General features: G+C 45.3%; 3 protein-coding genes across 6 annotated transcripts in view; 1 reads left to right on the top strand and 2 right to left on the bottom strand.

The window, feature by feature from the left end:
• Nucleotides 1-2,283, bottom strand: part of LOC124312355 (4-coumarate--CoA ligase 1-like) — a 13,416-nt gene extending 11,133 nt beyond the window's left edge. Inside the window, exons 1-2 of one of the 2 annotated variants that reach the window (XM_046776852.1) lie at nt 2,126-2,283; nt 1,806-2,056 (exon numbers count right to left, since the gene is read on the bottom strand). In XM_046776852.1, the coding sequence (XP_046632808.1) occupies nt 1,806-1,966 (161 nt within the window). In that variant the 5' untranslated portion in view covers nt 1,967-2,056; nt 2,126-2,283. The remainder of the gene's footprint in view (nt 1-1,805; nt 2,057-2,125) is intronic. The other variant, XM_046776851.1, reaches the window with a different exon arrangement.
• The window catches only part of LOC124312357 (collagen alpha-1(I) chain-like), a 1,404,094-nt gene that overhangs the window by 1,168,422 nt on the left and 216,446 nt on the right, over nt 1-19,226 (top strand). The gene's annotated exons all lie outside the window — the stretch shown is intronic.
• The window catches only part of LOC124312298 (neprilysin-2-like), a 27,198-nt gene extending 7,972 nt beyond the window's left edge, over nt 1-19,226 (bottom strand). Inside the window, exons 1-15 of one of the 3 annotated variants that reach the window (XM_046776770.1) lie at nt 19,016-19,226; nt 18,495-18,686; nt 18,300-18,433; nt 18,012-18,216; nt 17,826-17,936; nt 17,271-17,710; nt 16,973-17,206; nt 16,577-16,888; nt 16,326-16,502; nt 16,137-16,246; nt 16,000-16,064; nt 15,649-15,920; nt 15,416-15,574; nt 15,268-15,344; nt 14,689-15,203 (exon numbers count right to left, since the gene is read on the bottom strand). In XM_046776770.1, the coding sequence (XP_046632726.1) occupies nt 15,104-15,203; nt 15,268-15,344; nt 15,416-15,574; nt 15,649-15,920; nt 16,000-16,064; nt 16,137-16,246; nt 16,326-16,502; nt 16,577-16,888; nt 16,973-17,206; nt 17,271-17,710; nt 17,826-17,936; nt 18,012-18,216; nt 18,300-18,433; nt 18,495-18,645 (2,547 nt within the window). In that variant the 5' untranslated portion in view covers nt 18,646-18,686; nt 19,016-19,226 and the 3' untranslated portion in view covers nt 14,689-15,103. Of the gene's footprint in view, nt 1-14,688; nt 15,204-15,267; nt 15,345-15,415; nt 15,575-15,648; nt 15,921-15,999; nt 16,065-16,136; nt 16,247-16,325; nt 16,503-16,576; nt 16,889-16,972; nt 17,207-17,270; nt 17,711-17,825; nt 17,937-18,011; nt 18,217-18,299; nt 18,434-18,494; nt 18,687-18,859; nt 18,961-19,015 lie in introns of those variants that run through there. The other 2 variants (XM_046776772.1, XM_046776771.1) reach the window with 2 other exon arrangements.

Below are 19,226 nucleotides of genomic sequence, written 5' to 3'. Positions count from 1 at the left end.
GTCCAATGGACTCGGATTAAATACAAACAGAAGAAACAGACCAATTCAATTTCCGCCAGGAACGTGAAAAGGTAAATCAGATTAGGAATCAAAACTCAGGACACAATGTAAATGGTTCTCGATACAGAGATAGCTGCTGAGAAGCAACTTGAACAAAAAACCCGCCAGCTACTAGAGCTAGTCTATTGAGAGCTGCTTGTCAGCGTGTTGCCAGGAGAGAAGTGAAAAAGGGAAACGGAAGGGCCTATACAGTAGATAAGAGAAGGCCGAGGAATCTCCCGCTTCACGAGTGCAGCCATCTATGGTGCTGCCATCTAGGGTTGCATGGTTGCATATGAAATCACAACAGTATTTATTTACCAAAGACGTACCAAAATTCAGGTTCGATTTGGCATTAAGTCGAAAATAATCAAAATCTTTTATAGCTAGTTATCATTAATGTAATGATGCCAATAGGTTGTTGGAAATGTATTGAAATACACTATTTGCATTTAAATGAAACACAGAATACATTCTTATTCTGGAACAGTTGCTCAACTGTATTTAAAGTTTCTTAATAACAGCTAGCAGTCCAGTTCGAATCACTCGGATCTTTGCTATCAAAACCGTCATATCCCATTCGGAAAGTGAGGTAAATGAGTCCCGTCGACAACTTTGAGGAGATTGGAACATATAGGTGAAAACTGGGCTGCATATCATTCTCACTGCTATGCATTTCCTTTAACAGTGAATACAAAACACAGTGCCAGGAAGTTTACATGGCTGACATCTATAAGTTGCACAATGCAGTCACGAGGTTGTGATGGGTGAGCATGACTCCCTTAGGCAAACCCTTCGTCCCGCTGGAAAATGGCATAGTGGCAAGTTCTTCCAAGACATTAACGGAGACTGTTGAGAACGTCCTGGACTGACCAGACTTGAGAACTGAATGCCACTGCGAACGCACTTTATTTGAACAATCGACGAGGGGAGTTTTGTACTCTGTTTTGTCAAGTTGGGAAGAAATGAAACGAATTCCAGTGTGCAAATCCACAAACCAGCATTGTTTATGCTAGAAACATGCTTGAGCTCTCCTATCTATATATAATAAAAGAACAAGCTTTTGGGGGAGGAGCCTGTGTCTGTGTAAACAATGTGTCAACACAGGCTCCTCCCCCAAAATGGAACATGCCCAAACATGCCCAACACCAGATGTCGTCGCCGTGATGACGCAACAACCAGCATCACCACCAGATGTCTATAGCATCGCAGTGATGACGAAATCTTCAAGTAAGGTATACTGGGCAGATTTCCCACGAAAAAAATCTATTACGGGCAGATGATTAAGCTAAAGAAAAGCGAATAGACAAAACATTCCGACTTTACGCTAGACTAAAGTTCCCCGGATTTGAACGGGGCTCAGGTTACTCGTCCATATATAATAAAAGAACAAGCTTTTGGGGGGAGGAGCCTGTGTCTGTCACGGATAATGTGTCAACACAGGCTCCTCCCCCAAAATGGAACATGCCCAAACATGCCCAACACCAGATGTCGTCGCCGTGATGACGCAATCTTTGATGACGCAACAACCAGCATCACCACCAGATGTCTAGCAGTGATGACGAAATCTTCAAGTACTGGGCAGATTTCCCACGATAAAATCTATTACGGGTAGATGATTAAATAGCAAAACAGTCCGACTTTACGCTAGACAAAAGTTCCCCGGATTTGAACGGGGCTCAGGTTACTCGTAGTTGAATATAAGAAGTTCTCTGTTATTTAGTCTAACTAGAATAGTAGAAAAATTTTAATACATATGTACATATGTATAGACAGGGTTAATCAGTGAAATGAATGCCCCAACTTGGTTTACAGCTAGCAGTGTAACTACAAATTCAATTGAATTAGGTAGTGCCATGGCAACACAATGACCACGCTTGACAAAGTCCTGAAGTTTGGAAACCCGCAGCCAGACAATTAACATCATGGATTAAATCTCCATAAGTGAACTCCAGGGAGACTTCAGGAATATGATCATCATATTGTATACTGCACTTCACCCTTTTGCTAACGAGTGCTGTTAAGAAAACAAGAAAAAATTGTTAATTACACAATACTTGATTGAAATATCCTCAATGCACGTTACCCTTTTCCGTCATGATTCTTAAGTTGATGCAAGAAGAATCTGATATGAACGCCTCGTCCGTTATGTATCACAGTTCATTTTTGGTGGGATACAATCAAAGGCTGGTGGGAGGGTTACTACGTTTTTACGCTCTACGGTCACAAGAAGGGTGAACCAAACTTGGTGTTGTAGTCTCGAGTACTAGTCCGTAACTGTCTGTATTCAGTCTCTGTGTTGGCTATCACCACCCCATGCTGACTCACCGACAGGTGGCAACATCTAGTGGTTACTAGCTGAAGTGCGATACATTACAACATCTCCCTTCTCTTACAAACAAAGAGTGAGCGAACGCGATAAACAAATGAAAGAAGGATCAGAAGAAAAGGAAAACGAAATGACAAAGACCGAGAGTGAACAAAAATGAACTGAAAGCCACAGCAAACAGGACGATGAAATATGACTTGATGAGATGAAAGACAAGCAAAATATGAAGTTGTGAAATATGAAATGAATGTGATAGCGAAGATGGAATGATGAGCGTCATGACTAAGAAATGAGACAGGTAGGAATCAATCAAAAAGTGACAGACGGGTTTGCACCAGACGACGCAATGAAGACTAATCTCAATATCAATGGAACAAAACGGACAAGAAAAGAACAAAGACATCAAACATTGAGGAGATGGCCACCCGGATCTGAAGAATGATTACGACGACAGTCTCACTTCCTAGTAGAGGGCATGGCTATAACGAAGCGGACACCGGACCGAGTTATTCCAAACGGCTCCCTCGCTGGCGCAGCACCGGAGTCACTGGAAGGCCCAGCGGACGTAGGAGGTGGAGCCACGGAAGGGGATAACGGCGCATCAAACATACGAACATGCCGGGCGCCATGACTAGCTGCAGAGCGTACGCGACCGACGTTTGACGACTGCCGGCCGGACGGAGTGGCTGGCTCGGCACTTGTTGACGGCACCCCTACCCGGACAGGAGTAGGAGCTTCGATTACTGGGCTACCGGGCACACCAGATGCCGGACCAGACGTTCCACCTCCAGCGGCCGACTGGGCTGACTGGACAATAGTTGGGACTCGATACGAGAACATGGCAGTAGGATCCCAGGAACGGGGCTGTGACTGTGTCCCACCGCGTACGCCGAAAATAACGGCCATCATCCAAACGAATCACGTAAGATTGTGGCTCAGGACAGACAGAGTGAACTTTTCCATGGAGCCAACGACGGCCTATGAGGGCTCGGACGGGCTGACCGATACGAAGCGACGAGGCACGCGTGGTAGGCGATCCTGCCTGAACAAACGCTGCCTGAGATTGACGCGCTGATAGCTCCCGCCTGACGATCGACGAAGAGACATACTTAGGTTGTAACTCGGCCGGAAGGAACGGCAGGTTCCCGCGTAGATTACGGCCCTGCAACAAAACTGACGGGGCGGGGAGAGTGGGTGACACCGGAGTGGAGCGAATGGCCGCCAAAGACTCCCAAAGAGATTTTCCATCGGCGAACATCTTCAACAGCGTACGTTTCACAGTTTGAATGTGGCGTTCAACTAAGCCATTGGATTGGGCAAATTCAGGGCTGGACGAAACTTGTTGCACACCCATAGCACGGCAAAACTCTCTGAACTCGGCGCTGCTGAACTGCGTACCATTATCCGATTCCAGCACTTCCGGTTGGCCAAAATCACAAAAGAAACGAGTCACTTCACCGATGAGCGCCGCCGAGGTTGTCGATTTCATCGCGACTACACAGGGCCACTTGCTGTAGGAATCAACCAGCAGCAAATACGACACCTGAGAGAATTCAAATAAATCAGCAGACACAAGCTGGAACGGATGATCCGGTATGCGGACCGGAAACAGGGGCAAGCGCGGGTTGCGATGGCGATGTTCTTGGCAAGTAGCGCAGCTAGCCACCACGTTGCGCACTTGATCCTCCCATCCCGGCCAATACACAGACGATCGCGCTCGCAACACACACTTGGACTCCCCAAAATGGCCGTCATGGACACCGTCGAGCGCCTCCTTGCGTAGCGCAAACGGGACCACTAGCCTTGTTCCAACAAGAAGAACACCATCCACTGACGTTAGATCATGGCGCACGGGCCAAAACGGTTTCACTGAATCCGGACAATTGCGCCTGTGTTCTGGCCACCCCGCTTCCATCACGGACTGAAGATGCTGCAATGTTGGGTCGCGAGACGTGGCATCGGCGTAGCGACGACGATTGGACTCAGCCGGCACGATGCTGGTGAGAACATGGTGGACTTGCTCCTCACAATCCGCTGTAGCATCATCATCATAAAGATGAGGGGACGGGGCACGGCTGAGAGTATCTGCTATGAACAGTTCCTTTCCCGGCTTGTACACAACTTGAAAATCAAACCGTTGGAGTTGGAGCCGCATCCTCTGGATCCTTGGCGAACAGGCAGCGATCGGCTTGTCCAGGAGTCCCACTAACGGCTTGTGGTCCGACTCCACTATGACACGCTGGCCATAAACATATTGACGGAACCGGAGTAGCCCAAATTGAATTGCCAGCAACTCCTTTTCGATTTGGCAGTATCGGCGTTGCGTTGCGGTCAAGGTGGTGGAAGAGAATGCCACCGGCTGCCCATCCTGGACCAACACAGCTCCGAGTCCTACTGGAGAGGCATCCACTGAGACTAATACCGGCTTGGAAACGTCAAACAATCGTAGCACCGGTAAAGACGACAGGACAGATTTCAGAGTTGTCATGGCCTTCCTCTGCTGCTCATCCCAGCACCAAGCAGCTTCCTTCTTAAGGATGTCACGAAGGGGACGTGTTAGAGTTGCCAAATCTTTACAGAATTTATCTAAATATGTCACCATTCCCAGAAGACGCTGGAGACTCTGCTTGTCTGTTGGGTCAGGCATGTTGACTATGGCATCCACTTTTTCGGGGTCGGGTCGAAGAGTCCCATGGCCAATGACGTGGCCCAGCCACGGCAGCTGCTGCAAGAAGAAACGACATTTCTTGAGTTGTAGCTTTAAATTTTTCTCACGGCACCGCAGCAATACTTGTCGCAGGTTCAGTTCCAGTTCCGCTTTAGTTTCACCCGTGACTAAAAAATCATCAAAGTAGATGATCACACCGGGAAGATCGCCGAAGAGATCCGACATCACCTGCAGGTATACTTCCGGCGCGGATTTTAGGCCAAACGGCAGTCGAAGATATCGGAATCGTCCTTTTGGAGTAGCAATGGTACACAGGTATGAGGCCTCCTCGGTCAGCGGTATCTGATAGAAACCAGACGCTGCATCCAAACTGCAAAAATACTTGGCTTTGCCAATCTTGGCAAAAAGCTGCTCCACCGTAGGCCCCGAAAAATGCTGCCGCTGGATCGCCTTGTTTAACTCCGACGGATCTAGGCAGATTCGCACATCCCCATCAGGTTTGCCTACGACCATCATTCGACTCACCCACGACGTTGGTTCTACCACCGGAGCGATGATCCCGTCATCCACCATCTGTGCTAGTTTGGCATATACTTTGTCCTCAAGCAGAAACGGCAACCGACCTGCCGCACACACAACCGGGTCCACAAAATTGTCACCGGTAGCTAGAATGATGTCGTATTGAACCGGAAGCTTTCCGATCCCTTGAAACACATCCAAAAATTCCTTCGCGACAACTGGCAGCTCCACTGGTTGATCGACTGTCACAGCATGGACACGCTTGATAAGTTTCATTGCTATACATGTTGGAAGGCCCAATATCGGCGGCTGGCCAGGTTCATCCACTACCACAAATTTCACCGTATGTTGAGCACCACGACTGGTCACAGAGCCGACAAACACGCCCATGACTTTGAGGTAACCACCTTTCGCGCCATAGTTCCTCACGCGGGGGCCAGCACTCAATACCACTGCTCTTTGAACACGGCGAAAATCCTCCAGGGGAAGTACGTTGCAAGTGGCGCCAGAGTCAAGCTTGAATCGAATTGGGCTGCTGCCATCTACCGAGAGACTTTCATGCCACTCTTCTCCGTCTTCGGAACTTTTAAGTTCATGTGTGACATATTCCTCATCCAGGTAACGGACATCTTCCTGTGGCAAGGCTCCTTCCGATTCCACAGCATGCAACCGCTGCTGCATATACGTTCCTCGTTGAGCCGGCCTCTGACGAACAGCCGTCTCCGCTTGGGTGGCACCTTGCGCCATCTGACGAGAAGCAGTGGAACTCGGGCGATGGGGCAGATTCTCAGCTTGAGAGCACCACCGGGCATAATGACCGGTCTTGCCACATTGGTAACACGTGATGTTGATCGCCGAACAATTACCTTTCGCATGCTGACGGCCACAATTGGGACATCCGCCAGAACCAGAGTGCTGCTGCCCACTGGGTTTGTGCTGTCGATGTTGGCGGCGTTCTTGACTTGACTTGTCTTTAACAGCATGAACAGCCTCAGGTGGGGACAAAATTTGGCTGAGCTGACTTGCTGACGCTTCACATGCACGAACGATTCCACAGGCACCGGCGAGAGACAAATTAGTTTCATATAACAGCTTCTCCCTAACAGGATCACTCGCTACTCCCAACACAATCTGGTCTCGGAGAATAGAGTTGACCACCGCTTCAGTGCCATAGTTGCACGACTTCACCATGCTACGCAACTCCACCAACCACGCATCAAAAGGTTCACCGGGCTTTTGGTGACGCTTATGAAAACGGAAACGGTCAAACACTTCACTCTTGAGGGGCGCAAAGTAATCAGAGTAACGGTCAAGTACAGGTTTAATCTTTTTGTCATCACCCGCCGTAGCAAAGACAAAAGTTCCATAGATCTTTAGGCCCTCTCTTCCCAACAGGGACAATAAAACACCAACCAGAACGTCTTCATCTTTCTCGCCTTTGCGAGTAGCTGTGATGAACCACTCAAATTGAGTCCGCCATTCTTCCCACTCCAAAGCCAAATTAGACGCTGAAAAATTAAATGGGTCTGGAAACTTCAACGAAACTGCCATCGTAACTCATCAAAGAATTATCAGGCACGAAATGAACACGAACCAACAACGGATGGCTCTGATACAACTGGCTATAAACGAAAGACCACGTGTGAAAACGAGTGACTACAGGCGTACGCGCACCACTTCTGACACCATGTTGTAGTCTCGAGTACTAGTCCGTAACTGTCTGTATTCAGTCTCTGTGTTGGCTATCACCACCCCATGCTGACTCACCGACAGGTGGCAACATCTGGTGGTTACTAGCTGAAGTGCGATACATTACAACACTTGGTATTCGGGAATCAGTTCAAGGACGCAATAGCACGTCAGAGATATATAAATTTGATTTGATTTGATACGGTAGGTGCTACTGGCCATGGCTGGTTGCCACTGGTGACAGTTTACGGGGCGCCATGGCGTCCCTTACACACCTTCGCTTCGGTTTATTGGATTTTTTTTGTTGTAATTACATAGCACGAAGGCAAAAATAGACACGAGAAAGGGGAGGGGGGGAATAACAAAAATTTGGACGGTTAAATTAAATTCTTTCAATAAGATGTGATTCGAGAAGGAAGGCTATGAGGGAAATCACTATTTTCATTTGCGTGTGTTTAGGGATGGAGCCATTCAGTCCTAGTAGAGTTTGTACTTCGAACGGGATGTTGAGGGGGATGAGTTTCCTTTCGAGTTTGTCCCTCGCTTCAGTATATTCTTGGCAGTGGAGGAGTATGTGTGTCGCGTCTTCTTTTTCTGGGCACCCGTGAGGACATTCATCTGGTATTTCTGGGTCCAATCTGCTCATGAAGTGATTTAGTTTATTGTGCCCGCTGCGTAGCCGAAGCATTGCTGTTTGGATATTTCGTTTCTTGTTAATGTGCCACGGTAAGACTCCAGTCTCGTTTCTCTGCGTCACCGCCATGTTGATTGTTTGTGTTTTCAGTTTCTTGAAGGTGATGTTGTTGTGTTTAGATTTGACATTGTTGATGGTTTGGTTAATGTCTATTTTGTTTCGGATTGTATTTTCCCAGGTCCTTTTTCCGTTCTTTCGGATTTCGGTGGCCAGTCGGTCAGCAATTTCGTTTCCTGTTATCCCAGCATGTGAAGGTATCCAACTTAATGTGACTTGTGTCCCTGATGAATTAAGATTTCTGATTTGCTTGATTATTTCAGGTACAGCTGGACTTGCTTCCCATTTGAAATTTGAAATTGCTTGAACAGCTGATTTGGAATCTGTGTAGATGGTGACTGAGGGAATTTCATGCTCGTTCAGGTAGTAGAGTGCTTGCCTAATGCCATATAGTTCTGCGACAAAGCTGCTGGTGGGTTTTTGAAGGAACCAGGCCTTTTTTTCTCCATGTAAGGGAACGTAGAATGCACATGTGGATGTTTTGGAAGACTCGCACACTGATCCATCAGTGTAGATTGCTAGGTGGTTGGGGTCTTGTAATGAAGTAAGGGACAGGAAGATTTGGGCTGTTCGAGTTGAGTTGAGTGTTTCTTTTTTCTTGAGAGGGAAGTATTTGGTGGGAATGTGAAAGTGTTTCCATGGCGGGAGAGGTTCAACTTCCGGGGTGTGCGAGACGGGGGATTTGAAGAGGGTTTTTGTTGTCTGGTCTAGTTTCCTCAGATGGATAATGGCTGCTGGGGTGCTGTTGGGTTTCCATTTCGTCGTTGCTTTGCTTATTTGTTGTACCGTGTCATACGCTGGGTTCCATGGTTTTTCGTTAAGTCTGATGAGGTATCTGTAGGCTAGTTGTTCCCATCTACTTTCAACTGGGTAAATGCCGGTTTCCATGTTTAGTAAAGCTCTTGGGGTAGACTTAAAGCAGCCTAGTATGATGCGGAGAATCTGATTTTGGGCTTGATTAATCTTGTTTATTCTTGTTTTAGGCATGGATCCAAGGACGAACGAGCCATAGTCGTAGGCGCTCCGGATCATGGTTTTGAAGATGCGGATAAGTAGTGGCAGTTTCAAGGTATTATTTCCGTATGTCAACGTACGGATTAAGTTAGCTCTCTTCTGTATCTTGTTGATGATTGTCTTCGTGTGAGGTTCCCATGAGAGTTTTTTATCCAATGTGATTCCTAGGAATTTGTATTGGGAAAAACTTCACTTATGTCGGCTCCACTGAGTTTAAATCTGTGCTCTGGTTCATTTTTCCTTTTCTTTGTGAATGTTAGTGATGCACATTTATCCACGGAGAAGTGGAAGTTCCAACTGATGGCCCATTCTTCTATCTTATCTAGTAGGTCTTGGAGCGGTCCTTCTGCATCTTTCTTCGTTTTGGCGGTGTGGTAGATCGCGACGTCATCGGCGAAAAGGGATATTTCACTTCCGTTGTCCGGCATTGGAAAGTCCGCGAGCATGATGTTGAAGAGTAGGGGGCTGAGGACACTTCCTTGTGGTACTCCTTTGAATATCTCTCTTTCATCAGAGAGGTTGTCATCTACCCGGGTTCTGATGCTTCTGCCGGTAAGGAAGTTTTTCAGCCATAACAGGGTGTGTCCTTTAACTTTTGCTTTTGTTAATTTAAACAGGAGTCCAGTTATCCAGACATCGTCATACGCTTTGGATATGTCTAGGAAGATTGCTGTGGTGGAGTGGCTGTTGTTGAATCCTCTTTTGATTGCTGACTCTATCCGGATCAGGTTGTCTGTGGTGGTGCATCCTCTTCGGAACCCGGTCTGGACCTTGGGGAGTAAGTTTAGATGATCTAGGTGCCACTTCAGTCTGTTGTTAATCATTTTCTCCATAGCTTTACAGAGACATGAAGTGAGGGAGATTGGTCTGTATGATTCGGCGCTTCCTGCTGGTTTGTTTGGCTTTAGGGCGGGTGTCACAATTGCGCATTTCCACTCCTTCGGTACGTATCCTTTTCTGAACATTAGGTTGAGCAATTGTAGGAGAGTCTTGCGGTTTTCTGCATTCAGGTTCTTCAACATCTTGTTATGTATTCTGTCGATGCCCATAGCTTTGTCGGGGAGGTGGGAGAAGCTCCTGGTTAGTTCTTGTAGGCTGAAATCTGAGTTGATGGGATCTAGGTCGGTTCCGGAGAGATTCTTGTTTATTTCTTCCTCGTAGTCAGGGTTTGAGGGCATCCTGGGCTGGTCACTATCACCTGGTGGGGAGAAATGGTCTAGATAGATGCTAGCTTTCTCTAGGGGGTCAGCAGTCAGGTCACCGTTTGCTTTCTTGAGGGGAGCGCTCGTGTACTCTTTCCTCCCGTTCATCATGGCCTTGGAGAATTTCCAGAATTTTGATGAGTTGCCGGCGTCCATCGTATCTAGGTGTTTCTCCCATGCATTGTTCTTAGCTGCCAATATTGTCCGTTTCTTGATTGCTTCCATTTTGTTCAGGTTTGACTTGTCTTCTTGCAGTAGGGTAGAGCGCCATGTTTTGAATGCTTTTTTTGCATTCTTTGCTGCAGCTCTGCACTCCGACGTCCACCAGGGTTTCTTCGACTCACGGGGGGAATCACTATTTTTTGGGGCGAAATGTTTGTTACTAGAGATCATGAGGGATGAGTAGAAGGCGTTGTATGCCGCTTCGGGGTCCCTGGTTGGTGGGTTGTTATTCTTTAACTGGGTCGTGATGTCCTCGTTCCATTTCTGCCATTTAGATTCTTCGAATTTCCATTTTGACTTTGGTGGTGCTTGGGGGGTCGAGTTGAGTTTAACTTCCATGAAGACGGGCAGGTGGTCGCTTCCCCAGTAGGGGAGACTGGAGTAAAACGGGACGGTTTTTGTTTCCCCCCTATATCTCCCAAACTAATTATTGAATTTCTTTAAAATTTTGTTTTTATGTATTCCATATTGTAATGAACCCCCCATATTTTTTATATAATTTTATAATGAACCATTTCCCCATAAAATACCTTTAAAGTTTCCTCAGATTTGTGGGAGGGGCCTATTTTGGGGGGTAATTGAGGACACTGGGGTGGGTGATGAGGGACGTCCTCCGTTTTCGCCTTAAAATTCATCAATAAAATTAAAAAAAATTGAAAAAGTGTTCCACTGCATATACTCTTTGAGTTTATAAATGTTTCAAATTGATTATTGTGTTAATGAACCTTTTTTCTTATAAATACAAAAACCCTTATGGAGCAGTAGGACATCCTGCGTTGCTAGGTAACGAAATCGAGCCTCTTAAAAATGCTGTACGCTGATTGGTCCGTAACTGTCCCAAATTAGCCAAAAACAGCTGTCCCGATTTCCCGGTTTAGACACTTTTTTTTTAAAGTTCATACTGTCTAAACTAATCGATCTAAAATTATAACTTCTGTTTTAAACGATCAAGAAATGAATCAGCTTCATTTCCATATTAAATTTACATGCCATTAGCGTTTATTTGTTTCTTCAAACATAAAATGGCGGAGACAAAAATTTCTAAAAAAAAACCGTTTTTTTTGTTTTGTCAATAACTCATGCAGTTATTGACAAAAACCAACCAAATTTCATGCCAAATTAGATTATACAGATTTACATAACATACTAAAAATTTTTACAGTTTTATTAACATCTACTATTTTTCCCCCCACTGTCCCTTTTGACCCGGTGTCCCGTTTTACTCCAGTCTCCCCTACGGACCTGTCACTATTGTTGTTAGGTTAGCTATGTCGGGTGTGCACAGTGTTAGGTCGATTGTGGCGTTACGGTTGTCGAATAAGCTTGGTCTCGTTCCGAGGTTCTTTGGTGTCGCCAGGATGAATTTACTTTCGTTGTGTAGATAATTTTTGATATTTCTGCCGCAGGTGTTGGTTGGGTATCCGTCTTCCCATAGCTCGGAATGAGCGTTAAGGTCGCCACCGGCGATGACGCTATTTCCTGTGTTGGTGAGTATGTTTTCAATTTCTTCATAGTTGCACCGGTTTCCATTTGGGCAGTATAAGGATAGCACTTCTAATTCTTCTTTGTTTTTCAGTTTGATGGTGACTCCAATCGCTTCAAAATTCTCGTTGGGTTCGACGTCGAGTGTGGTAGCTTGCATATTTTTCTTGGTCAGGATCGCTACGCCTCCTCCTTGACCGACACGATTGAGAACAAAAGAGTTGTATGATGAGAATTTCACTTTGTATTCGTTTTTCCAATGGGTTTCACTTAGTAAAACAATGTGAGGGTTGTGGAATCGTAAATTGTTTTTGAATTCTTCCAATCTAGATTTATAGAGTCCTCTAGCGTTCCATTGTAGTATCTTGAGTGGGGGGGTCATGACTTCCTAATTTTTCCGGGTGGCTCGAATCTTGTCGTCGACGCTTTGGTTTGGGTGGTTCCTTTGGGGGTTCCATCCTTTGGATGTTCTGGTCTGTTCATCTGGTCTTTTTCTTTCCGTCGGGCAGCTCGTTCATTTAGGTCCTTCATCAGCATGTCTTGGAGCATGGTCATACGATTGTCGAGGCTGGTGAATCCGGTTGACATCTGCGTTTCTAGTTTGAGTAGTGGTGCCATTTGGGTTTTCATTGATGAGATTTCTTTCTCAACATTCTGTAGTCTCGTCTCTGTTTCGGGTGGAGTAGATGGTTTCTGGGCAGTTTTCTGCATTTCTTCGATTTTCTTTTTGAGGCTGTCGATTTCCTGTCGGATTGACGCGTCTTCGGTGGTGTGTTGGTAGGCCGGTGGCCGTCTGCTTGACACGGGCGTGGGGCCGGAGTGGAGTCTGCCGGCTTCCGTAACTGACATGTTGTTTTCATACGCGAACTTGATGATTTTTTGTTTGTTTGCGAAGATGGGGCAGGCTGCTGTTCCGGCTGCGTGGTCACTTTTTGAGCATGTTGGACATTTTTTGGGGGATTTGCACTGGTCGTCTTCTTCATGTGTGCTGGCACATTTTCTGCAAACTGGTGGTACTGAACATACTTCTTCTGGGTGGCCAAAGGTCCAGCACTTCCGGCAGAGCGATGGTCTTGGGATGTATTTTTTTACGGTGAATATTTCGTGAGCGATGGTGACTTCCCGTGGTAGAGTTTTGGTGTTAAAGAATAGTGTTACCATGGGTAAGATATTCGTGGCGTTGTTCGGGCCGAGATTTGAGAATCTCTTTACTTTAATGACACCTTGGCTGGACAGAAGGTCTAGTAGTTCTTCCTCCGTGTTGTTCGGCGGCACATTGTACATGACACCTTTAACTTCTTGCTCAGATTTGCATAATGAGCAGGATATTGCGTGTTCGTTGACTTGTGTCTGCTGGAGTAGTAGGTTTTTTTGTTTGTTTGACGTAGGGTAGATGTAGAGTTCCCCACGCTGCGTCCACTTTGTCCCTGGTCTCACTTGGCCGATTAGTATGATAAGTCCGGCGATGAAGTTTTTCTTGACTGTGAAGTTCCAGGGGCGGAACGAGCATGGTTCGCTGATTAATTGGATGATGATTGGGGCACCGCTGGCTGGGCTGTTGAAAAGGTCTGAGAATCTGGGATTCGGTCGGACGTCGTGGGCGATGTCTCCTTTCCTTTTTTGTGGGGCCGTTGGTGATTCAGGGTCTTCGATGTTCACAGATTCAAGAGAGAGGTTCTCAGAATCTACGTAGTCCTCGTTGACGTCCATGCTTGCCATGGGGCTTATGGGGGGTACGCCCCCTTTTTTACTTGTGCACTAATGGAGAGCGGTTAGTAGGTGACTGTACTGTTCCGGGTCTCATACGCAACTCGAGATATATAAATAGGAAATGTTTTTTTTTTTTAAAGCTCTCGGTAGCTGCGGGCGTTTAAAAGTCGTTTGTTTACTTTCCATCATCAACAAGTTGAACGACATCTAGTAACAGATATTGAAACTAAAATTTGAAAGTTCTTCTCGAGCCACCTAGTGCCAGACTGCCAGTGCGAGTGCGAATTCAAAGCGAAACTAAAAACTAGCTTCGTGAAAGCATTTAAATAAATAATCGTGCACCATAGGGTCCATGAATTAAGTAATAGGGAGTACTAGCACTAGTAATTACCAGTAAGTTGTCGCCATCATCATCCTTTGTAGGCAATGGAAAAGATAGTGTAGTCTAGTCTGATCTAGTGTATCTAGGCATTTTTATTTAAACAAATTTTTAGTTTAAGGAATTTAAAAAATTTAATTCAGTTACGTGAGGAGATAAAAAAAATAACTACACCAGTTCATTATATAGTTTATGACTGATTAAAGCAATGTTACAAGAGAAAGGGTGGGTGAGTCGGATAGGGCGTCTTTTGGTAATCCGCAGACCCGTGTTCGATTCCCACACCCGAGTACCTCAACCAGGTAAGTAAATAATTGCATGTGGCAAGTGTGCTGCAATGAAAGGACGGAAACCCGCTAACGACAAAAAGGTTCTAGATTTCTGAAATGATAAGTTGCGGAATAACTCTATGACTTTGATTGGACTTCTAGGCTTCTGGTCTAATGCGTTGAAATGGCACAGTCTGGTGTCCCTTTCCAGTGCACAAAATTTTTTACATCTGAAACTTTTCTAAACATTTAGTGCAGGAAAATTATAGGTTTTCTAAAGTCTAGGTAGGTCTAGGTAACATTCACTTAACTTCACAATTTAAAAAAATTTTTAAAACCAACATACTAAAATGACTAAATCCCTCTGGTGGCAAACATTCTGAGGGCAAATTGTGTAGTCAAACAAAACGTGAAATACCGATGCATTTACCTGTATTTTCAAGTGACCTGCACGCACATACATATATTATACAAAAAACCTATACACTCGCTCACCGTGATTATAACAGTTCGATAGAGAGAAATAGACAAGAAATTCTTGGGGATGAATGAAGAAAAAAAATTTCCAAACCGACGCCAAAGCGGGAGAGAATTGTACACGTTCACAGATAGAGCTCAGAGCGGATGACAGAATAACTGAATGTAAAAATCTCAAGTCAAATGAATAATAATAATATCTGAAATCTGACATCTGGATTCGCTTCCCTCACCCCGAACGACGGTAATAACAGGGCGTATTTGAAATGAAATTTTCTATTTACATAGGAGGATGATTGTAATCACAAATTAAATGATCTAGGGTATATCAAACTCGGTCCTGAGAAGAGCGTCTACCAGACGGAGCATTTCGTTTTGGGGTTGAGACGCGAACCCACCGGGCAGTTGAAAATTCGCCCGTAATCCGGCAAGTTCATCATGAAACCGTTGACTCTATTTCATTATAAATTATGTGTGTTAATAACACATCAAATATCCGTCAACTCAAGTCTATTACCTATCGTGTGGCGGAGCGTGTTCGTCCATACCGAGAATCAGAGCGTACGCTTGCGGAGTAATCAGGGCACAATAGGCCTACAATATTAAAATTGCAATATTTTGTTGAATAATTCGATTAAAAAAATCTATTCATTTCTATACGTTACCTGAGCGGCGTTGATCAGCATGATTTGCTCGTGAGTATAATTCAAGCCGGGCAGATTAGCTGCGGGTGACTCACGGTCCATTCTAGCCCGTGTTGCAACAATGGCTTTAATGGCTCCCAAATCTGCGACATTCTCGTTTAAAGTCAACTCTCCATCCACCTGATATTTTGGATTAAAATTTAAAAAAAAACTCGATTGAAACTCAGGAAATCAATGAATGTACCAGCACTCACCTTGAGAACGACGCTTTTCCCGTTGATTAAATACTCGGTCCGGAAGGCGCTGGAGAACTGATTGCTCATGCAATTCATTTTCTGTTGGAATTTCAGTTGTGAAGGTGGACTGAGAAGATTGCGTCGGACGCCGTCTTCGTCAAACTCGACGCCGGAATTATCGAAACCGTGCATGATTTCGTGAGCGACGATGAACCCAAGAGTGCCTAGACCGAGATAGCTGGGCGTCTTCAACGAAAAGAGCGGGTCGTGTAACAGTCCAAGTGGCAGCACTGTTTAATTAAAACAATTAAATTAATCCAAAAGAATTTTTAATGATGCTGGAAATTATAATAATGCGCTGGAACTCACCCATGCTGTTGAAATGTTGCAGGTAAAAAGCGTTGGCAATCATCGGATAGGCCAGCATTTGCCAACTATTTCAAAATACATAGAAATTTGGAAAATGTTAAGATGACCTTTTGCGTTTTGATTATTTTTATAATTACGTGACGGTCGTTTCGTCCACCGGTTTGAAATAAATGTCGAAAAAGTCACGCCGGAAGAGTCGGTACATTTGCCAGGTGCCGGCCACGAAATCCAGTCCATCAATATTGACCTTTGAGAGTTACTAATTAGCGCTGTAGGTAGTATATCTAAACCATCAACATTGTAATAATAGATGTATGATGCAATACCTGCTCCGCCATACTTTCGAGAAAGGTTTGATTAAAGAAAATGGATGGGGCCACGACATTGGGTCGTAAATTACTAGCTTTGCTTAGGGCTTTCTGTTTGGTGATGGAGTCTGGCCAGCTGGATTGTTGAATCATTTCGACGACCGATTCTTTCAGAGCCACAAACATTTCTTCCGCCTTTAAAAATAATAGAATGAACACAACAGTTAAAATCGGTCGATCCAAATACCGGAGTAATATTAAATTCATACTTTAACTCGGTAATTTTCCAGTTGGGCAGGTGTGAAATGGTTGAGGTAGATACCACTGAGGACCTCGCCGAATCCCCCTTTGGCCGCCTGGATGCAAAACGACCATTTGTCCATCCCGGGCGGCGATTTGAAAAGTTCCAGCGCCAGATCGCGTACCACAAGCATCAGCAAACTATTGTGAATGATCCTAGGTTCCGTCGAGTTGACAATATCCTGGATTTGATGAAGGATTTCCGGGTAATGGACGACGACTGTCGTGTCCGAAGGGATGCTCTTCCCAAGCGATTCCCGGAACAAAACGGGCCAGTTGATCTATTGCAGCAAACAGAAATGTGAATCATTATTGTCACGGACCAAATAATTTCTCATCACGGAATGGCTCAGCCATTTCATTACGAATGCAAATTGCTGCTGAAGGAGATCGACGGTGTAGTAATTGAGGATCTTGGAGCTTTGCTGTTTAAGCTTTCGATCGCGATCGCTGGGCAGGAGCTGGTCGATGGAAGAGATGACTCGTCGGATGGCCGCCTCCTCCTTCCTGTAGTCACTCTGAACTGGGAAAGAGCTGAAAGCGCCAAGATCTTGCATAAGCCGGAAGGCTGCCGAAGCCCTGGCGTCTCTTGAGAATTGCTAATTACACCCGGAAAGCGAATTCAAATTATACATCTCAAAATGAAATGTCAATCCAACATACTTGAATAGATTGGAGGAAATTGGCATCAGGTAGAAAGGAATCGATATCCTGTGACGGATCGGCATTATTCAAGGCTTCCAGCATGGCCGGATCAGGGAACTCGTCGTGAATATCCGGCAATCCTTCGCCAATATTGACGAATTGCCTTTTAGTTCGACTGCGCTTGTCGGTGTTGCGTTTGGAGCGAAGGGTATCCAGCTCGTGGAGAAGATCGCGCGGAAGGGACGAGTGAAATTGCGGAACAATTCCACTCTGTCTGGGCAAAGAAACGCTCAGAACGTAGCGTGAAGTGTTGCGATCGTCGACCTGAACGACGAGGTCGAAAAGCGGAGCTCCGTTCACTTTCAGGATCTGGGCTATGAGATTCGTCAGGTCCCATTGGGCCGGGTCCCATTCGGCAGGTGCGGTAATGAGTCCAAGTTCATCGACAACTTTTTTGACTAAGTTTTCAAACAAATGTTCCAAGGTAAACGGGGAAAAAAGAAAGAATAAGACCGGGAATTCTAGACACAAACGGCATAGTAACTGGAGACAAAAGTGCGTGTCACAATTCACCGGAAGCGTGACGAACTTGCTCCTGGCGCTCGGCCATGCACGACGCGAAATAGTTGCGGACTTTGTCGTTGGCTTTGATTTCATCCGGTTTCGACGGACTTTCTAGCATCACTGTGTGCAATGTAAAAAGAAATTGGTTGGTTGTGTTTAGTTTTCCAATTGAATAATTCAATTGATGTTATTTACATTTTAATTGGTGGTCGACCGAGGATTGGAGGTTTTCCAGGACCAAGACAACATCTTTGCCGCCAGCTGTTCGGGCTTGCCTTTCGATCCATCCGCCGCAAGCGAATTTGGCCATATCGTCACAAGGATCGGCCGTTGGATCCAGGGCGGTAAGAATCCGGGCTGACGCTTCAACGCATTCCATCGTCACGCACATATCCGGCTCCTATTATACCCAAACAGAATTCAAATTTCAATTTTCCAAATAGGGACGAATAAAATCAAATAGTTTAGAAATGTATATCATACCCGTGTCAGATTGCCCAATCCAGCGGGAAATGGAACGTCGTCTGTGACAATGAACGATTTGTTGCCAGCCGTTAAGAGTCGATCCTCCAATCTCAGATAGATTTCAACCAAAACAATCATGGCCACAAAGAAACCTAGAAATATATTGGACATTTCAATTCTATTCAAAGTATCAAATGTCGACGATAAACTTACCAATGAAAATGACTGCAATGGCTGTGAGGAGAAGTTTCTCGGGTAGAGTCCGTTGATTCCAACAGGCCATCCATCCGGAATTGCAATTGCCGGGAACCGTCGTGATTTCAGAGTCGGTAGTTTCAATGTCGACCGATTTGTTGGACGTCATCTCGGTCTGAAACTGCTGTTCTATTCTCCTTGCCAGTCAATCTGATAATAATTGGTCAGTTCAACTTTTACCAGTCGTTCTGTGTATGTGTGTATATTGAAAAACGTTAGAGAGGAAAACAGGAGATTATTGAGGTCACCGGGGCATAACGGATTTTTTGGTTTTTTGTTTCCCCATTTTAGTCACCCGTCTAGAAAGTGAGAGGATGATTTACCAACGACTAAAAAACCCGCAGCTGCTTTTGTTCACAAATTTCGGTACTAATACATTGACGAAAGTTCCGCGCCAGGGACCCCGCAATGTCGATTGTTTTGCACTCGGCAATAATAATAAATGAGCACGGATATACTATACTGTAAAATCGACTTACCTGAGATTATATAAACTTCTTTTGAAAACAGGAAACAAGGTAAATATAGCGGGCGGATATAGTCCTTTGTTGCTTGTTCACTCTCTCTCTACTGGAACGATAGCGCTATATAGCTGCTTTATATATCTTCTGTGTATAGGTTGGTAAAGAGAGAACGTTCCTGTCGACCTGCTGGGACGACGTCAGAGTCGCGACTAACTGATGTTTGGGC

This window comes from Daphnia pulicaria, chromosome 8 (genome assembly GCF_021234035.1).
Source record: "Daphnia pulicaria isolate SC F1-1A chromosome 8, SC_F0-13Bv2, whole genome shotgun sequence".
NCBI lineage: Eukaryota > Metazoa > Arthropoda > Branchiopoda > Diplostraca > Daphniidae > Daphnia > Daphnia pulicaria.
Note: the sequence above shows the minus strand (reverse complement) of the source record. Positions and strands in the feature narration are given on the sequence as shown.